Source organism: Saccopteryx leptura, chromosome 7 (genome assembly GCF_036850995.1).
Source record: "Saccopteryx leptura isolate mSacLep1 chromosome 7, mSacLep1_pri_phased_curated, whole genome shotgun sequence".
NCBI lineage: Eukaryota > Metazoa > Chordata > Mammalia > Chiroptera > Emballonuridae > Saccopteryx > Saccopteryx leptura.
The window spans coordinates 24,569,566-24,590,635 of record NC_089509.1 but is presented as its reverse complement, the minus strand read 5'-3'; the positions used below and the strand labels follow the sequence as shown (position 1 = coordinate 24,590,635).

Below are 21,070 nucleotides of genomic sequence, written 5' to 3'. Positions count from 1 at the left end.
TCAGAATTCTCAGTGCTTGTAGTATTGTCTACTTGAGTTTATTATGTAGTAAATTTAATAATTATTTCTAGTTTTTTTTTCAGACTAAATCCTAAAAAGCATGTGTTTCTAAGGTAATAGGATGCATACTGTTCATCTTAAAAGAAAAGGAAGGGGTTATCTTCATTACCTTTGAGAAGAAAAATGTTTTTATAAATGTAATTACTATGTATGATTATCTATTATGGTCACTCTAGTAATGGGTGCTATATAAGGTACTTCACTTTGAATCATTGAGGGAATAACCCTTGTCAACCTCAAAGGTTCTCTTCCTCTTCCTTCTTCACTATTAATCTTTCACTCTGTAATTACAGCTCCCAATCCCTGTGCCGCCAATGCAGGCAGAGGCCCCTGCTCTCACATGTGTCTGATCAATCACAATAGGAGTGCTGCTTGTGCATGCCCCCACTTGATGAAGCTTTCTTCAGACAAGAGGACCTGCTATGGTAAATGTCTTACGTTCTTATCTAAAATTCAAATGGAATTCTCTCAAATTGTATTAGCATTTAGATTTTCCTCAGAGTAAAGCAGAAGAGGTTTTTAATGTCCTGAAAAACATTTGAGGTGGTCTATTTCTAGACTATTGATGATTCATCTACTTTTGGCAAGACTGACAACAAATTCTTCAAATATGTGATATGCTGCACTTTGCTATTTATTACCTTATTCATTTTCCATGCAACTTACTTATTTGGTGTGTTAGCAGAATTTATCTCTACAAAACAGGGAGACTTGTAAGTGAAAGTGCATTATCAGAAAATGATGATGTAAGTAACATGCATAACCAAGAGGTACTTAACAGCTTTAATCTCCTACTGCTCTTCTAAAGTCACTTCAGTGTCATTTTGAATGGGATTATTTACTGGAAGAGGGGAAAATGAAGTAAAATATGTAACCTTAAAATGTTTCTAAAAATACTTAAATAATGCATTTAAACTAAAAAAAAAAAAGGTTAAAAAATTGTAAATTAAAATTGTACAGTGGGATTTTATCATACTTTACTGTTCATCATTTTTTCTGCGTTTATTTGCAAAGCAATTACTGTTAAGGATAGAAAAAAGGTCCTCACAAAATCATTTTTTATTTTTATTAAGTGAGAAGTGGAGAGACAAGAGGCGGACTCTTTCATGCACCCTGACCAAGGATCTACCCAGCAAGCCCCCTACAGGGTGATGCTCTGCCCTCCTGTGGCCATTGCTCCATTGCTTGGTAACGGAGCTATTTTAGTGCTTTAGGCAGGCCATGGAGCCATCCTCAGCACTAGGGCCAATGTGCTCTAACCAATCAAGCCATGGCTGAAGGATAGGAAGAGAGAGAGAGAGAGAGAGAGAGAGAGAGAGAGAGAGAGAGAGAGAAAGGGAAAAGGTGGAGAAGCAGATGGTCATTTCTCCTGTGTGCCCTGACTAGGAATCAAACCTGGGACATCCACACATTAGCCTGATGCTCTACCAATGGATCAACTGGCTAGAGCACCTCACAAAGTCTTAATTCAGAAATTTAGGCATATGCGGGTTTAATTAATTTTATAAAATTATAACATCTCAAAGAATAGCAACAACTCCACAATAAACAACCAAAAAAAATAAAAAGAATCTGTGACTTCTTTGTCTACTTAATTTATTAATATTTTACAAACTCAGTGCAAGACAGGTACCAGTGGAAGTAAGTATGATACAGTGCCTTTCAATGTTGATTACTATAGATTTATATGCATGTACAACAAAGCATGTTTTAATATTATTTGAACCCTAATTTTGATGGGGAAAACTTAAACATGACTTTTCAAAGTGACATTTAATTTCTTTTAATTCAATGACAGTATTAAAAAAGTTCTCTTATAATCCTTCAAAAGGCCCTGGCCAGTTGACTCAGTGGTCGAATGTTGGTCTGGCATGTGGATGTCCCAGGTTTGATTCCCAGTCAGGGCACACAGGAGAAGCGCCCATCTGCTTCTCCACCCCTACCTCTCTTGCTTCTCTCTCTCTCTCTCTCTCTCTCTCTCTCTCTTCCCCTCATGCAGCTATGGCTTGATTGAAGCGAGCTGGTCATGGGCACGCTGAGTAGAGCTCAGTTGCTGGACAAGGGAGCAATACCCTAGATGTGCAGAGCATTGCCCCCTACTGGGCTTGCCGGCTGGATCCTGGAGGAGGCACATGCAGGGGTCTGTCTTGGCCTCCCTTCCTCTCAATAAATTAAAAAAAAAAGTCCTTTAAAATATGATACATTTAATGCAATGCAGTATATCTATAATTATGTATAAACAACAAATATGATTGTTTGACAGTTGTAGAGTTCATGCATTTTAGAAAGTTTGAAATTGTAAAATCAAATAAATTACTGAGAATTTCTAACTAAAGAAAAATGATAGCTTAACCTGTTTTACTATAGTGTCTATTAAGTACTTATAAATAAATCATTGCCACATTAATATTTCTATCAAATCTTGATTATGATTTTCTGGTGTTAAAAACCTATTAAATCATCCAGAAATATTTTAGAATTTTTAGACTGCCTTAAACTTGCCAAGCTTATTTCTATTTCTTTTCCAGAAATGAAAAAATTTCTTCTTTATGCAAGGCGTTCTGAAATCAGAGGAGTGGATATTGTTAATCCATATTTTAACTTTATCACGGCCTTTACAGTCCCTGATATTGATGATGTTACTGTGATAGACTTTGATGCATCTGAAGAACGCTTATACTGGACAGATATTAAAACACAAACCATCAAACGGGCTTTTATTAATGGAACTGGGTTAGAAACTGTTATTTCAAGAGGTAAAAGATTTGCATATTACAAGTTAAAATGTTTGTTTTTCAATTTCTATTCATTTCAAGGCAATTTTGTACTTTTTCTACTATTTAATTCTATATTGTTATTAAAAATGGAAATTATTTATTTAATAATATGCTATGTCTTAACAATTGTAAATGCTGTAATTATACTGCACAGAGTCTAATAACTAGAAATTTAGTTTCATAAGAAGGAGATTTCAGAACAAATCTCCTTAAAATATACAGATTTCTAAGTAAACAGATTTAAAGACTTCTTTTTGCTGATGGGAAACAGTTATATTTGCATAAAAAGTATAGCTTATTGGGAAGAACGTAAACTTATTATTAACTTCCTTTTACATATATCTCTGCAGAAATAGATAGCAATAAGATATGGAACCTGTTTCTGTTCACTTCTTGACCTACCATGTTGAATCATAGGTTCTCAATAAAGTTGTTGAATTGACAGCTATTTAAAAAAATAATAACTTTTCCCAAAGGAGAAGATATAGCTGAAATGAGACGTGCATGTAAATGCAGTGGTTGAACTCGAAATATTTAGCATTAAATTATCCTAACTTTTGGTTAAATTTTGGTATATTGTGATTTCTAGATCAGTTATTACTTTATTAAATGAATCTTAACTGAGTACCAGGTGTTTGCTATAGATGCAACATGCCCCCAAATGTAATGCAGTGATTCGGAAGAGGATGGCTGAAAGGATGATCAGTAATCCATATAGATATTTCAAAATCCTATGCTTTGAAACATACTGAAAATCTCAAATAAGACCTTATTTGAACAATGATCAATCTTTCAATGAAAGTAGTGTGTACAGGTTTAAAATCACTGTTTTTCATGAGTGTCCACACATAATTCTAAAAGCTGGCTTGAGTACCACAGTAGATCTGAGAATACTTGATCACTAAAGTACTGTTTTATTTATACTTGCTATCTACCCTTTTCAGGTTAGTACTGTCAGAAAAACTTGAATGAATTGGTTATAGCTTGTTCAAATATTTATTTGAAATTAGTCACAAGAAAATAACTATTATAATATAAGCTAGTGTTAAATTTTCTTCATTGTGCAGGATATTTTTACAAGAAAATGGTTAGATAATCATTATTAGACTAGATTTAAAACCACTGCATGGGTAATGGTCATTAAAAACCTCAAAAGACCAGTTAAAGGACATTAGGTGCCTCCCAAGACTGACAGTCTAATAAAAAATTGTTTAAACACTTCATTGCCAATGTAAAATACTTCCCAAAAGACCTTGTGAATTTTATAAAGTAATAGATGTTCTACTTCAAAATAATTGGGGAACAATCTTCTGTCTCTAATTATAGATTGGTAACTACTAGTAATTTGGTGAGTTTACCTTTGAGAAAATCACAAGGACTAAATTAAATTCAACAGACTATATTTACAATTTAAGCAAAAATTAAGCAATAATATTTTCTCACTAATAATACATATACTCATTAAGATCAATAATCTTTAAGTCTATCACTTTTTTAAAAATTTAGAATATTTTCTATAGAATAAATACTTGAAGGAAAGCTAGAATAGCCTGAATAGTATGGAATGAGAGGCATGTGCTATACACAGTGATGGAGCAGAAGAAATAATATTCCAAATAATGCCAGCCTGTATAGGATGATTTGATTTTTATGTTAATACTAGAAATAATGGAACCAAGGAAGTGGGGTTTTGGGGGGGGGTTGTATTTTTTTGTATTTTTCTGAAGTTGGAAACGGGGAGGCAGTCAGACAGACTCCGGCATGCGCCTGACCAGGATCCACCCGGCACGCCCACCAGGGGGCAATGCTCTGCCCATCTGGGGTGTCACTCTGTTGCCACCAGAGCCATTCTAGTGCCTGAGGCAGAGGCCACAGAGCCATCCTCAGCACCCAGGCCAACTTTACTTCAATGGAGCCTTGGCTGCAGGAGGGGAAGAGAGAGACAGAGAGGAAGGAGAGGGGGAGAGGTGGAGAAGCAGATGGGCGCTTCTTCTGTGTGCCCTGGCCGGGAATCGAACCCGGGATTCCTGCATGCCAGCCCAACGCTCTACCACTGAGCCAACCGGCCAGGGCCCAAGGAAGTGTTTTAAGGAGGATGCAGCTACATGATAAGCTTTGCTTTGGGGAAAGATCTTAATGGCTATGATGTTGAGTAGAGAATTAAGAAGTCTGGGTGGACCAGTAGGTGAACGAGGAGACAAGTCAATTGGTTTCTGTAGTGATTTTAGTAAGAGATGATAGAAGCCGGGACTAGAGGTAAACAATAGAGACGGTCAAGTGTGAAAAGATTATAGAGATACCAGAGAGTAAAAATAGAAATGAATTTACTTAATTAAATATAAAACTTGAACAATAATCAATGTAGAAGAATAAATCCCTCTTTTCTGGACATGTCATAAGTTAATTGATGTTGCTTTTTCTTTCTTCCAGAGAAAACATTGTATTGATATATCTTTCCATTAATAGAAAAACATGAGATGAACTTTTGACAGTTCAGCTTCTGAACTCATTAAAGTAGCTCAAATCCTGCCAATAATTGTACTTTATTTTATCCTGACATTTTTTAGATTCCCTGTGAATGACTCTGACCTTCACTCACTTCCTAAACTGCTGGCCTCTGTGTTTTCTTACTTCTGTCCTTTCTCAATTGGACATTTATTTAAGAGACTCTCCTATCTTCCTTAGACTAAGTCTATTATAAAACCAGTTTCAAAAATTGGGCCCCAAATTTATCCATTGCTTCAACCAGCCCCCATTGTTTTTTGTTTTGTTTTTTTTCCAAACAGATTATTTTCTGAGGAAAACACTGAGGCTCTTTGGTAAAAGTTATCCTGTAAGGAACTATAAATAGTCTTCCTGCTTGCCATTCTCCATATCCTGAAACACTAAGCTGACTTAATTTACCCACATGAGCCATGTGTTACCGTGATTTGTGTAGGTATACTTTGTTATAAGGATAAATGCTGATAGATGACTATAGACACATTCACTGAGATCATTTTAAATACATCTATGCACATTTATATCATATATACATATATGTTTGCCTCTTTAACAAAAGGTAATTGTGTTCTATAACATTTCCTGGCAAATGTTCTTGCTAGTGGTCTCTAGCCTTACTTTCTGGTCGCTGTTAATTCTTATACTTGAGTTTAACTGATTGGTCCAATGTTTTTTTTTCTTATTATTATTTATACTCCAAGGTATATTTTTTTCTATGTGACAAATGAATTAGCTGTCATTAATGTAGCAAGTACTATTATCTCATTTTCTCTTGCAAATCTACAACTAAGAATTCCTTATGTAGATGAAAAAACTTAAGCTCATGGAAACTAAAAATCTGCCTCAAAATGAAAGGGGGAAGAGAGAGAAAGTCCCACTTGGGACTGTATGTTCAGAGCTCCTGTCGTCCTCATTACTCATAATAAGAAGACCAAGGACTTCATCCGGTGTTTTCCTTTTTAAGATAGTACCAAAGCTCAATTACCTCTTTTGAGTACTTGTGTACTACCCAGAATTATACCTTATTGGATAAAAAATTGTTCCCTGACCCAAAACTTCTGAGTATTTCTGATAATTAACATAGCAAGAAAAAAAGAAATCAATATATTTTGGAGTTCCTGATAGAAGCCAGGAGAAATATAGTTGACTTTTCACATTGGTATTTATTATTATTTTATTTTATATATCATTTATTCTTCATACGGTGCTTTGAGGTAAATGTTGCTTTCTGCTGTTAAAGATGATGAAGCATTTTGTTCAGGTTACAAATAGCAAAGTTTTGTTATATCCAAGATTAAATTAGACCTTTTGAGTCAAAGTTATGCTCTTTTCCCCTAAGTTTCCCTTTCTTTTACAAATAAGGAAACTCAGTAAGGTGGAGAACCAAAGCTTTAATATAATCACATGGTTTGTGCATTACACTGCTTTCCAGTGTTCACTTAATATACACTCAGTATACTCTGCAGGGTTCATCTAGACACGAGTAAGGTTTAGAATCAGGGGTCTCAAACTCGCGGCCCGCCCACCAATTTTGTGCGGCCCGCAGACTAATCAAACTTCGTGGATTAGTCTGCGGGCCAGTCTGCGGGCCACACAAAATTGGTGGGCGGGCCGCGAGTTTGAGACCCCTGGTTTAGATCATATGCTTGCCAATGGTTTTATTGTTTATTTTGAAATAATGGAAAAGCTTTTAGAGATATGTTGGCAACTTTATGAGATTCCAGGTCATTGTTGATAGAATCTTATTCTTTTTTTAATGGGAAAAAAGCTCTGATGTATCAGATTATTCTAGGGCAAAGTATAAATTGCTCATTTTTGGAAAATTAAGGACTCAATTTTGGGCAAGTTATATTTTTTGAGCAAAGTACTTTTAGTATTAGAATCATCTATCTGAATGAACTAAACTACTAGGAAGAGATAAGTAGAAGCTAAAATGAATAAAAGAAAGATGAATATAAACTTAATGTGTATCTGTTTATTTCTATAAAGAATGCTCTCTTATATGCTAAGAAATTATTATATAATCATAGGGGTTTTTAAATAGCAAAAATATAAGTCATTTAAAACACAAATTTTGATCACATTGCTACTATATAAAATTTAATTTTCAATGTAACTTCAAATCTAATTGAATCTATTTCAGATTAGATTTCCATCAGCACTTGAAATTGATATCTACTTCTGCCAACCATTGTTTTGTAAATGAGTACTAAAGATTCATTCATTCCCTCTAGTTTTCAAGACACCATATTTAATTGTACCCAGTTATAAAAAGGCTTAGAAAATAAAAACTATTGTGAAAATTGTCCCAGAGAGAATAACAGAAACGAAAACAGATCAGTAATAACAGTGAGATCTAGATTTTGCAAACAGGCCTTGAATTAAATAAAGTATAAAGTTCGGATAGGGAACATCTGTTGTTTTTCCTATTTCTGAATAGAATTTTCAATTATTATATTCACCGAGGAAGCCTTTTAGTGAAAGAATGTCAACATCTGTGAGTTTTTAAAAAAGAAAGAAAAGAAAGGCAGGCAAAAAATGACACTTATAAATGCCATTCCCTTGAAAACAATGTCTCTTTAGCAATAGGTGCTAAATGAGAAATACTTCTCATGTTTATTCTTGATCTTTTAGTTAAAAGGATAGAAACCTTATTTTATAATATTCGTAGCCTTTCTTTTTACACCATATTTTGGAATTTATATTTGGGATAATGGTTAGCTTAGGCAATGGCTGTTACTTAACTGAGACAGTCTCTAACCTGAAGGGCCTTAATATCTGGTGATAAGGAATGGTTAAACAACTAACTAAAATATAAGCGTAAATAAAATGAGTAATTAAATAAGGGCACAAGCCACTTCTCACAGGGAGCACTGAGATTTTACATGGGATTACCAAAGTTTCCACTTGGGAGATTATAGCCAGCCTAGGCCTTGGAGGAAAATTGTAGTAAAGTAAGTCCAGGTTGAGATGTTAGTAGGGACAAAGGTCTGGACATTTCAAAGAGGAGGAACTAATAATGAGCAGTAGTTAGGCCTTGCAAAAGTGTAAGCTAGAAGGTCAATATGATGGCCAAACACAGAAGGTCTTATACCAGGGTAAGGGGCAGTTATTATTTTTTCTCTCAAGACAATGGAAAGCCCCTGAATACTTCTACAGATGGATATATGTGATTCACCCTCTTTTCAAGATAAATCAGGTGGATACCTGAAAATTAGATTGGATACATGAGAAACTATAGGTAAAGACCCAATTAGAAAGATATAAAAATATTCTAAATCTGAAAAAAAAAATTAGACTAGACCAATATACGTATAAGAAGGTGATGCACAGGAAGTGTATGGTAGTTGTGGAAGTAATTGAACCTGATGACTGAGAGAGGTGAAACCCACCCAGTAATTGGAAAGATGTTGGAAACATGATCCAGCTGAGAATAACAGAAGGAGGCTTGCCTTAGGCTTCCCTAAATCATCTCTAAGCTGTTTGCCTAAGATAGGAATAATTATAGGTTTAGGACAGTAAGAGATAGGAAGAGTATAAGAAGTAAAATATTTGCCCCTATAGTTTCTAGAAAAAAAAAATGTAGATTTGTGATATGTGTGTGTGTGTGTGTGTGTGTTAAAACTTATAAAACCAGGTGTTGGAGAAGCTTCCAAAGTACTTGTAATGTTTTGTTTCTTTAGCTTGGTCATGCATTTATGCGTGTTTTATTAATTTGTATAGTATGTGATACTATATATATATAAATACTTATATATTTTATATATAAATATTTTTAAAAACTGTATTTATGTATTTGAAGACGTGCCTGATTTCCAACAAAACTGCTTTGTATCCAAGATGCTGATGTCAGTAGGTTTAGTTCACAAGAAAAAGTAAATCTCACAGAGAATTGTCAAGCAGTTCTTTCTCCATTTAGATTTATCTACATGTTAACTAATTTATGTTATCCCCAACCCTCTTTTATTTATTTATTTTTTTTTTTCTGAAGCTGGAAATGGGGAGTCAGTCAGACAGACTCCCGCATGCGCCCGACCGGGATCCACCTGGCATGTTCACCAGGGGGCGATGTTCTGCCCCTCTGGGGTGTCGCTCTGTTGCATCCAGAGCCATTCTAGTGCCTGAGGCAGAGGCCACAGAGCCATCCCCAGCACCCGGGCCATCTTTGCTCCAATGGAGCCTCGGCTGCGGGAGGGAAAGAGAGAGACAGAGAGGAAAGAGGGGGGTGGAGAAGCAGATGGGCGCTTCTCCTGTGTGCCCTGGCCAGGAATCGAACTCGGGACTCCTGCACGCCAGGCCAATGCTCTACCGCTGAGCCAACCGGCCAGGGCCCCAACCCTCTTTTATATAAGGCTTTCTTTCTGTGATTGTTTCTCTTCTCCCTGAATTACTCTTGTAATATTCTTACAGTTTATTGATCATCTATAATCTGAAAATATATTTAGCCTTCATTTTTGAAAGATAACTTTTTAATTTGTGGTAAAATACTGATAACATACAGTTTACATCTTGACCCTTTTGAAATGTACAGTTCGGTAGTGGTAATTACATTCACATAGTGCAGCCCATCTCTGGAAGTCTTCATCTAATGAAACTACAGCTCTGTCCCCATTAATCAACTCCCCTTCCCTCCTCCCACATCATTCTACCTTCTCTGTCTACTCTAGGTATCTCATGTAAGTGGAGTTCTACAGCATTTATCTTTTTGTTAAAAGCTTATTTCACTTCACATAATGTTTTCAAGATTCATCCATATTGTAGCATGTGTCAGGACTTCCTTTCTTGTAAGACTGAATAAAGTTCATTGTATGTATGTATCACAGTTTGTTTATAAACTCATTTATTGATGGACATTTGGGTCATTTTCTCCTTTCAGTTATGTGCAAACTGCTGTGATGAGCATCTGTGTACAAATATCTCTTGGAGTCTCTGCTTTCAAATTTTTTGGATATACAACTCATATACCACTTAACCAGGGATGTGTTTTCTGTGAAATGTGTCATAAGATTTTGTCACTGTGCAAACATAAAAAAGTGTGCTTACACAAGCCAGATGGTATAGCCTACAATAGTAAATGTATATCAGTGCTCTACTTTCATAGGACTGGCAGTACAGTCGACCTGTTTACACCAGCATCACCACAAACACGCGAGTAATTGCAGTGGGAGTGTTCACATTTGGCTTTTCTTATGGCATAAGCTTTGACTGATTAAGGCAGGGGTGCCCAAACTACAGCCTGTGGGCCGCATGCGGCCCCCTGAGGCCATTTATCTGGCCCCTGCTGCACTTCTGGAAGGGGCACCTCTTTCATTGGTGGTCAGTGAGAGGAGCATAGTTCCCATTGAAATACTGGTCAGTTTGTTGATTTAAAAATACTTATTCTTTATTTTAAATATTGTATTTGTTCTCGTTTTGTTTTTTTACTTTAAAATAAGATATGTGCAGTGTGCATAGGGATTTGTTCATAGTTTTTTTTATAGTCTGGCCCTCCAATGGTCTGAGGGACAGTGAACTGGCCCCCTGTGTAAAAAGTTTGGGGACCCCTGGCTTAAGGCGTCCATTTCAGAAAGGTATCCCCTTCTGGAAAGCTATCTTAAATAAACACATTGCCAGCCACACAGCTAGATAAAGAGCTAGGTCATCTCTCTTCACTGAGGCTCCTTCTTTAAAAAGTCCTACTTGATGTCCCTCACTTACTGGATAAGCTACATTTTTTTTCTCTTCTTGTGTGTATGTATGAATGCATGCTCCCCAACAACCGCACAATGTGCCTTCTGGTGTGCTTTGTACATTTCTGAGCCTATAAGTAATAAGGTCTTCTTTTTTGTGTGACAAAAACGGAGAGAGGGACAGATAGGGATAGACAGACAAGAAGGAAGAGAGACAAGAAGCATTAATTCTTCATTGCAGCACCTTAGTTGTTCATTGATAGCGTTCTCATATGTGCTTGGTTGGGGCAGGGGGACTATAGACCGAGTGACCCCTTGCTCAAGCCAGCAACCTTGGGCTCAAGCTGGTGAGCCTTGCTCAACCCAGATGAACCTGTGCTGAAGCTGGTGACCTGGGGGTTTCGAGCCTGGGTCCTCCATGTCCCAATCTGATGCTCTATCCACTGTCAGGCAGTAATAAATTCTTCTTTACTTAAAGTTTTGCTAATGGTTGTAGCTTAAGGGTGTCTTACAATTGTAAAAAGAACCCAAAAGTCTGTCCAATTTTAGTATTGGTTTATAAAGGGATGTTGTTTATCGGAAGCTCACTGGGACTCAGGTGAGTGCTTCCAGGCATTTTTGGCCAATAACAATAACACCACTATTCAATAGACAGTGACCAGTGCAAAATAGTAACCTTGCACTATTGCATTAGACAGCTGCAATGTCATTATGGCTACACCATTGCTAGGTGGTAGGAATTTTTAGCTCCATTATAATCTTATGGGACCGCCATCATATATGTGGTCTGTCCTTGACCAAAATATCATTATGTAGTGCTTGACTATATACCTAAAAGTGGAATTGTTGGATCATATCGCAATTCTATTTTTAATTTTTTGAAGAACTGCCGTATTGACATCCACTGAAGCTGTACCATTTCACATTCTCACCAATAATATACAAGTGTTCCAATTTTTTCTAATCCCTCTTAGCATTTAATTTCAAAGGGTTTGAGGTGGCAGCTAATTGTAGTTTTCATTTGCATTTCTTAATGATTAATGATGCTGAGGACCCTTACAAGTTGGACATTTCTGTATGTTTTTGGATAAATGTATATTCCAGTCCTTGGCCCATTTTAAAAACAAATGATTTGTTTTTGTTGTTGCAGTTGAGATATACAATGATAATTTTGTTGACTGCAAATTACACATTCAGAGTTAGTTTCTTTCAAACTTTTCCAGATATTATTCTAAATATCTTATGGCATCCCTCATTGCTAGTAAAAATATCCATGCCTGACTAATTGTCATTCTATTTGTGGTCTTTCTCTTTAATTCTTTTCTCTTTAGCTGTGTTTCATGTTTTATGTTTCCTCATGACAATGTTTTTTATCTAGCCACTTAGAGTCTTGTGCCTCCTGTAAGGTCTTTCATCAGCCTAGGGAGAAAAAAACAACAAAAACAGAAACCTTAAGTGTTATCACTGACCATTTTCTCTAACCTAGTTTCTATTGCCACTTGGGAAACTGTCTACATGTGCCTGACTCGTCATTGTAACCTCCCACTCCCTGAGACTTTGTGCCTTTCTGTGCTCGCTCTGGCTAACTGCCTTCTATTTGTCTTGCAGTTCACCAGTTGACCTGTCTGAGCCGATAGTTACGCTACCTATTAAATTTTTTAATATTGCATTTTTAAAGCTATTCACAAGTTATTTTGGCTTCTCATTTATATCTTAAGAGAATTTAAAAAAATAAATGATTATACCTTACTTATTTCAAAGCATGTTTTTCCTTTAAAATAGTCCACTCATTTTTTTTAATCCTACACATAATCATTTTAAAAATGTAGGCTTTGGAGCTTTAAACCCATTTTTTATTTTTCTCTTCACAATTTCTTTTCTGTCTCATTTCTTTGTGTGTGTTTTAATTTTTTTTTGTTCCAATCTGTCTTGAGAATGAACTCAACCTGTAAAGATTATGAAGGCCTGTGTTTTAAGGATTTTTTTTTCCTCAAAGGATATTGATTTAAACTTATTCTGGAGGGTAAAGTGAGTCATTATAAACCAGGAATTACTTTAATTTGATTTCTCCCTTACCCAACTAGTGGGTACCTTATTGATAATACTAGGTATCTCTTGCCTGACTGTAAACCTTTGCTCAGTTTATTTTTATTTTTTTACACAGCTATAGAACAGAGATATCTAAGTTTTGTTTTTATTTTAAAATATTCTCCCTTGTAACCAGGCAGATTTTTTCCTCACTCACCTATCACTGAGGATTTCGACCCTCTGTTAATATCCAAGCTTGTTCTTGGTTAGCTTTCCCACTTTCTGTGAGTTTAAGTATTGGGCCGTTGAAACTGAACCTAATTCATGGTTCTCTAGATTCTTATCGCAAGTTGTTGCCCCTATGGCTATGCTAACCTCTGTATTACCATTTGTCTTCCTTTATTGTTTTAGCTAACCAATGAATGAGTGTTAGCTCTTAGAGATTTTCTTATAATATCAACAGTGCATTTAAAAGTTATAATTTATCATGAGTCAAGGAATTTTGTGGAAATGAAAGACGTTTTTAGAATATCTTCACCTACTAGTTTAAGAAGAGAGAGTTCCTAGACATAGAAAATTAGACTTCCTCAGTAACTTGTTCAGCACTCATGGTCTTACTTGAAAATAAGAATTAAAATAAAAATATTCAATATTTTTATCAAGAAAAAATATTATTAAGTATATGACATCAATCACCATCCTTATGGTGAATTTATCAGGGCACTCTAAAATGATTAGACTTAGACATTAAGGATGGTAAAAAAAGAAGACGTAAAACTGATAATTAGGAATTCCATCCAGTCTAGCTGGTAGAAAAAAGTAAAGATAAACAATGAGAATTTGGATTTCTTGAGTATGTGTTTAGATATGCACTACTGAAAATAAACTTAAAGACTTTATATTTGATATTTTATGAACTTCATGTTATGTGCATGTTAAGAATTTAAAAATTAAGTAATGGTATTTATTTTGAAGATGTTGTAAAGTAACTAAGTCCACAGTTCTGCGGGTGTTTGTAGAGGCACATATTCCAAATAAGTTTTTGAAAAGTTTTATTAAAGGAGGAAATTTATTAAATATGCCGGCTGCATATGGCTGACACAGGGCAACAGACCCAAATTGTGCAGACTGCAAAAACAGTTCAGGGGCTGTTTATATACTCCTAATTATACAGGGGAGGGGAGAAAACCTGACATCAAGGCATAAGCTTATACCTTTTGTTTAGAGATACATACATTAACTACATGCTTTCAGGAGGGGAGGGGTAGTTTCCATAGGGACAAATGTCTGTAAATGGTTCATCAGTATAAGAAAAGATTTTAATTTAATCTTTTTCTTCCTGTACCTGGCTAGCTATTTACCCTTCCCCCATAGGTATGGGGGAAGGTCAGGGAATCCAAGTCTCCTTCCTCTTCAGCATTTACTACACAATGCCATCAGCCATCTTAGTTTTGATGCTAATCACACAAGAATAGAAATCACACTTACAAAATCTTTCTGCACGCCTAGCCTAAATTAATAAAATGTTCCTTAAACTTCCTAAAATATTAATATTAATCCTTTAGCTTTTGGCACGTTACAACAAAGGCACTCTTGTACACATATGAGGATGGAAGCTATAAAAAGTTAGCAAGTAACCTGCTGTAAGGCCAGGCCAGGGGCCGCCACCATGGCCATGCAGGGTCACATCGGATCCGGGCAGACGGTATAGGAACTGTGGAGCCAGAACATGGTGGGCCATCCCATTTATTAAAGTCTCATAACGGCAGATGAGCAAATAGGCAGGGAAAACTGCTTCCCTCTCACTCAGGGCTCCCAAGCCCCAACCCCTTCAGACTCACCAGACTCACACTAGGTGGAAATACCTCTTCCCTGCAAACAATAGCAGATATTGCCCCTCCCCAAGGAGACAGGTAATCCACAATTTGCAATCTGCCACCCTGAGGGCAAGGACCCACAGCCTTTCACAGACCACACACTCATGGTGCTGCCCCGCAAAATACAAGCAAGCAAACCTAACTCACTTGTTTTACACTTTAAATACATTGTTTTGCCCAACACCTGCCTTCAAGAAGTATATGTAAGAGTAGTAATATGTCAGCAAATAACTATCACATTATGTTGAAAGTCATCAGCCAGATAATTTCTTATTGATTGTAAAGGATAGGTTTGGGAATCAGAAAACACATCAATATGACTGAAGTGTAAGATAATTGTTAAAAATAGTGAGAAATAAGGTTGGGAGGGTATATTCAGATTATATAGAATGTCAGGCTAAGGAACTTAGACATCACTTTCTAAGTGGTTGGAAGTTATTGAATACCTTGGGCAAACAAAGGTCATAATCCAGAACATTTTAGTCCAATAATAATAATAATAATAATAATAATAATAATAATAATAATAAAATAAATAGGCTGGCAGCAACTAAATCAATTGCTTGAAATGGGGAAAAGCCTGGATGCTATTGCAATACTTAACATAGAAGTAGATTTAGAAGAGCATAAACCATGTAATTGACAAGGACTAAATAGGTATTAATAGCTTACATGTGACTAGCTTTCTAATTTAACAGTGTAATATATTCTCCAGGCCATATGATTAGGACTCAACCAGATATGAATAAAAGTATCTGAGCAGCAGAGACAGCCAAAATAACAAAATACAAAAATACAAACAAAACAAAACTACTTTTAGGAACCATGTATTTTAGAGGAAGTAAAAATTAATTTTATTATTTTTGCCAATACCAAGGAATCTAGGGTAAAAATACAGAAGATAGTAAGTCCTTGGATTGTCAAAGAAATCCTGCATTGATTTATATAAACAAACATAATCTAATAAAATATTCACAGCAGTTATATCCATTATCTATAATTAGCCTACTTTTCTAATACAAAATGAGGCCAAAATTTAAGTTACTCAATTAAAGACCAAAAATAGGCACACAGCCTAAAACAGAAAGCCAAATCTTCTCATTATAGAAGTACTATCTATCGCTCTGCACCCAATTAAATGCAGAGTGTAAAGAAGGAGGAATAAATATCCTGGGTGAAACAAATAAATAAGTATCCAACATGGCAAATTTAGCTTTATAGAGGTGTTGTATTACTTTTTGCTTAAGAGGGAACCAGATAAGGATAACGAAAACTAAAAATAAATTTTAAGTTTTGAATTTAGAAATGAAGTTCACAACCACAATCTCCCAGTGTACTAGTAAATTAATGATGTATCACAGCTTACGGAGTGAGAAATGCTGATTAGAGGAGTGATTGAAACATGAGAAACACCTAAGGGCACTGTCATGAAAAGGGACTTAGGAATAATAAAAGGACTTCTGCGCAGGAAAGTCGGCTTGGTTGAGATGGAGGACATCCACTGGGTGAAACCCCCATGTCAACACTGTCCGTTATAGCCAACCCGGAACTGCCAAAACTCCATGTCTCATTTTGCTATTTTTAATTTTAAACTAGTTGGCAAATTTTACAATCTGGAGTTTTCACTTTCAAGTGAAAATCTACCCTTGAGACATTTTTTTGAAAATGATGAGATGTAGCCATTTGATGAGCTGTGTGGAGCTGCCCTGGGGTTCTGGTGGCACCTGACTGGGAACCTCTGCTTTGGAGCAGTGGCGGCAGCAACCAGGAGCTGATGAGAACTTGGACAATCTCAGGCCCTGCCTTGGAGCTACTGAATCTGAATCTTCATTTATATAGTCTATACAAAAAACAATAAAATAAAATAAAATATATAGTCTAAGTCACACCAGCCTAGAGCAATGGTTTTCAACTTTTTGGGGACTGGTGAAAATAGAATAATTATTTTTGGGGGATCACTAAGGTAGATATCACCCTGAACATAATCGGATTTGACTAAAATCATTGGGTCTACTAGACTGTTAATACAACAGCAGTTTGGTTAACTCTTTCCTGGCCCAGCACGAAATTTCAAGCAGACTGGTCTGTAAACCAGCGGTTGACAAACACTTGTCTAGAGGACTTTAAAGGTATACTATGCTAAAAATGTTGAAACTTAGTAAAGTCAAGGTAATGCCAAGTTAGGGTCATCAAATGCTATAGATTAGAGACTAAACTGCCTTACTTTATGTTAATATGCTAAAAAGATTATTTTAGTATCCATCATTGTTAACACTTTATTTTAATTTGCTTCTTTAATTACAATATGCAATTATATTTAAGCCTAAATTCCATAATTTTTTTAAAGATGCCTAATTGAATTATCAGGGACGAACAACCAAAATACTCATATTGACTATAATGAATTGAAACTTAATTAGATTTCAGTAATTTGTGTAGAATCCACGTTGGAGGAATGTTAAAAAGGTTTTTGTTTTCTTTGTTCATATCTCAGTCAATTTCTGTTTATCTATTTTGAAAGATGTTCAGGTCTGTTGATTCTTTTAGAAAAGTTGAATTGTTTTATTTCATTTCAGTTAACAAATTGGCACTTAAAACATAAAACAGCCCATTTGTTGATAGTCCACAAGTACTTTCTCCTAACTAGAAAAATGTGCTACCAACTGAAGAAGCTGTTACTATAATTTGAATTTTCATCGCCTTGGCTCAAAGGACTGCTTGTGTCTGCTCCTAAGTGTTTACTAGTGAAACATTGACTGTTGGTGTAATTTCTAATCTAATTGTTGTATTAGGTTTCAAATGGCTCAGCAGTAGGACATTAATGATTATTCATGCCTTAAGAAGTGCTGATAAGGGAATGAGATTACAATTTTAGCTAACAAATTGAAGTATAAATTAAAATTTTCCTGAGACAGAAAATAACTTACTTGGAAAGCCCAAAGAATGAGAAACTTCATTTACTTTAAATTTTTTTTCTTAACTGTTTATAGATACTCAAAGTATCAGAGGGCTAGCAGTGGACTGGGTCTCACGTAATCTATACTGGATCAGCTCAGAATTTGATGAAACACAAATCAACGTGGCACGACTAGATGGTTCTTTGAAAACCTCAGTTATCCATGGGATTGATAAGCCACAGTGTCTGACAGCTCACCCAGTCAGGGGGTAAAGTATGATTATTTTTTAAGTTTTTCAAAGATTTATAAACCTTTGCTCTTATTTTGTATATACAAAAACCTTTATTACTTTATAAATTATATAATTGTCTCACCAGTATGCTGTCCACCTGAAACTAAACTAAAATAATATTGAATGTCAATTGTACCTGTAAATAAAATTTAAAAATATCTTAGTTTAATTCAGGGGTGTATATATATATATATATATATATATATATATATATATATATATATATCAGCTCTACAGTCAGAAAAGAAGATGTGAATATGGAAATTGTAAAAGGAATCCCTTGTTAGAGATTTTTACCTGCATAAAATCAGATTTTTATATATTGCTATAATATCTCATTACGTTTTTAGGCAGTGACAGTTCAGAATTTTAAAAATGCATGAAAAAGTCATTGGTTTCTTTTTTAGCACCAGTGATTAATAATTTGTCACATGTTGCTATCATAAATAGATTAGATTCTCCCAACTACATGTTAGTTTTTATGTACCCACATAGAGAGCCTGTGTAAGGCTAAAACAATTTTTTTCTCCTTAGCACTGTCAGTGGGAATGGTTTAGTGACTCTTCTTTTCTAAGGTGTCTGAATTCTCCAAGCCAACAAAATTGAATCTTGATAAATTCATTTAAATGGAACTAATTTACTATAGTCATAAATATTCAGTTGTAAATGTAGGAGAAAAAAGAAAGTGAGATTATTGTCTTTCAATTACAGAAAAAAAAAACAGAGTGGTGCTTTCTTCTCAGGCGAATATGAAAGTTACTATAAGTAAGTGGCTCAACAATAGGGGGCCTTCCTTGAAAGAATTAATCTTGAGCCAATCATTTGCTTTGATATTAATTTTGTACTTCCATATATGTTTCTAGTCAACATACAGGTCTAGGTCTCTTATTTTTAATTCATATCTTTTTTGAATTAAGGAAACTATACTGGACAGATGGAAACACAATTAACATGGCAAACATGGATGGCAGTAATAGCAAAATTCTCTTCCAGAATCAAAAGGAACCAATTGGTAAGTTCTTTTTTTTTTCAATAATCACTGCAATTTTTAATATGATGAAACTGTACTTGTACAATGCATCTTTGTCCAAGAGCCTGAAAAAATATTAAACATTAGTTATAGAAATTAAGAATGTATCAATCTTATCAAACCTATTGGGTCCATGTGGGTTAAGGAGAAAACAATCTTTTTTGATAAGAAAATTTATACTGTGTCTTAAGCACTGAAGTTGCTTACAAGTTAATGTAATTAATAAATGCCTCATTTTCAATGGTGAATATCTGGTATGTTGTTGCCACAGTGGCAATACAATGTACTGAGACTTCCCCCATCACTACTGTGTCTTTTTCTTTTTTCTTTTCTTTTCTTTTCTTTTCTTTTCTTTTCTTTTCTTTTCTTTTCTTTTCTTTTCTTTTTTCTTTTCTTTTCTTTTCCTTTTCTTTTCTTTTCTTTCTTTTTCTTTCTCTCTTTCTTTCCTTCTTTCTTCATTCTTTCTTTCCTTTCCTTCCCTCCCTCCTTCCCTCTCTCACTCCTTCACTTCCTCCCTCCCTTTTTTCTCCCTCCTTTCTTTCTTTCTCTCTCTCTTTCTCTCTCTCTTTCTTTCTTTCTCTCTCTCTTTCTTTCTTTCTTTCTTTCTTTCTTTCTTTCTTTCTTTCTTTCTTTCTTTCTTTCTTTCTTTCTTTCTTTCTTTCTTTCTTTCTTTTATATTCAGTGAGAGGAGGGGAGGCAGAGAGAGAGACTCCCACATGTGCCCTGACTGGGATCCAAATGGCAAGCCCACTAGGGTATGATGCTCTGCCAATCTGGAGCATGTTTCATTGCTCAGCATCTGAGTTCTTCTTAGCACCTGAGGTGTAGGCCGTGGAGCTATCCTCAGTGCCTGGGGCCAATGGACTCCAATTGAGTCATGGCTTCAGGAGGGGAAGAGAGAGAGAGAGAGGAGAGAGAAGTGAGAAACCGGCACTTCTCCTATGTGCCCTAAGAATTGAACCTGGGACATACACAGGCTGGGCCAATGCTCTACCATTGAGCATATAATATAGTTTTAATTTGGGGATAAAATCAATTTACCATAAAGTTTTAAAATATAATATATATATTTTTTTTATTTTTAGTTTCAGAAATGTGAAAGTATACTTACTTGAAGTAGTTTATTTTTAGTAGGGATGATTCAGAAAAAATGTAATAATACTGATATTTGTAATAAATAATATTTTTTACATATAAACTTTTGATATAAAATGATACTCTCAACAGCTCTTTGGGCTACTTGTGCTAATATTTGATACACAATTGAAATTCCAAGTAGTGTTAGAAATTAAAAGCTAAATAAAATGCTAATATCTTTGTGTGGCAGATGATAGAACAAAAGTAACAGCAGACTCTAAAGATTAGGACTCATACAAAGGACTTAATTTGAACTAAACCAATTCAGTTAGCACTTATCTGGAATTGTTCAGAATATTTAGTATGTAAAAATATGAATATGATAGGAATGAATGAGCAAATAGAATCCTTATAATGTGATGTGGTAGCTTTAGATTGCGCCAAAATATTAATTTACAAACTTGTTTTTGTAATGGGGAAAATCTTATCTTTAATACTAAATAACCATTTCTCTACTCAAAATAAATTAAGGAAAAAAAACCTAACAGCTTACATAAGAAAACTTTACAAGAAAGTAGTGCTATTTATACTTTGTAGTTGATCCCGCAGGTGTTATATACCAAATGGTATTTATAAGTGTATATAAATAATGACTCATAATTTAATAACAAATATTAGATGTCTTCTCTATGTCAGTTTTTATTATATTTAAAAATTACTTTTAAATAAATTCAAATAGAAAATTTTTAATTTTAATTTCTTTAAGATATACTGCTTTACCAAAACAAACAAACAAAAACAGAATTTTCATTACAAACTATACCTTAAATTAGTATTAATGCCATGGTTTTAGTCAGAAAT

At 35.0% G+C, this 21,070-nt stretch overlaps 1 protein-coding gene across 1 annotated transcript in view; it reads left to right on the top strand.

The window, feature by feature from the left end:
* The window catches only part of LRP1B (LDL receptor related protein 1B), a 2,108,848-nt gene that overhangs the window by 1,447,929 nt on the left and 639,849 nt on the right, over positions 1–21,070 (top strand). The window contains exons 28-31 of the mRNA XM_066345498.1: positions 354–485; positions 2,589–2,816; positions 17,904–18,078; positions 19,020–19,114. Coding sequence (XP_066201595.1) covers positions 354–485; positions 2,589–2,816; positions 17,904–18,078; positions 19,020–19,114 — 630 coding nt within the window. The remainder of the gene's footprint in view (positions 1–353; positions 486–2,588; positions 2,817–17,903; positions 18,079–19,019; positions 19,115–21,070) is intronic.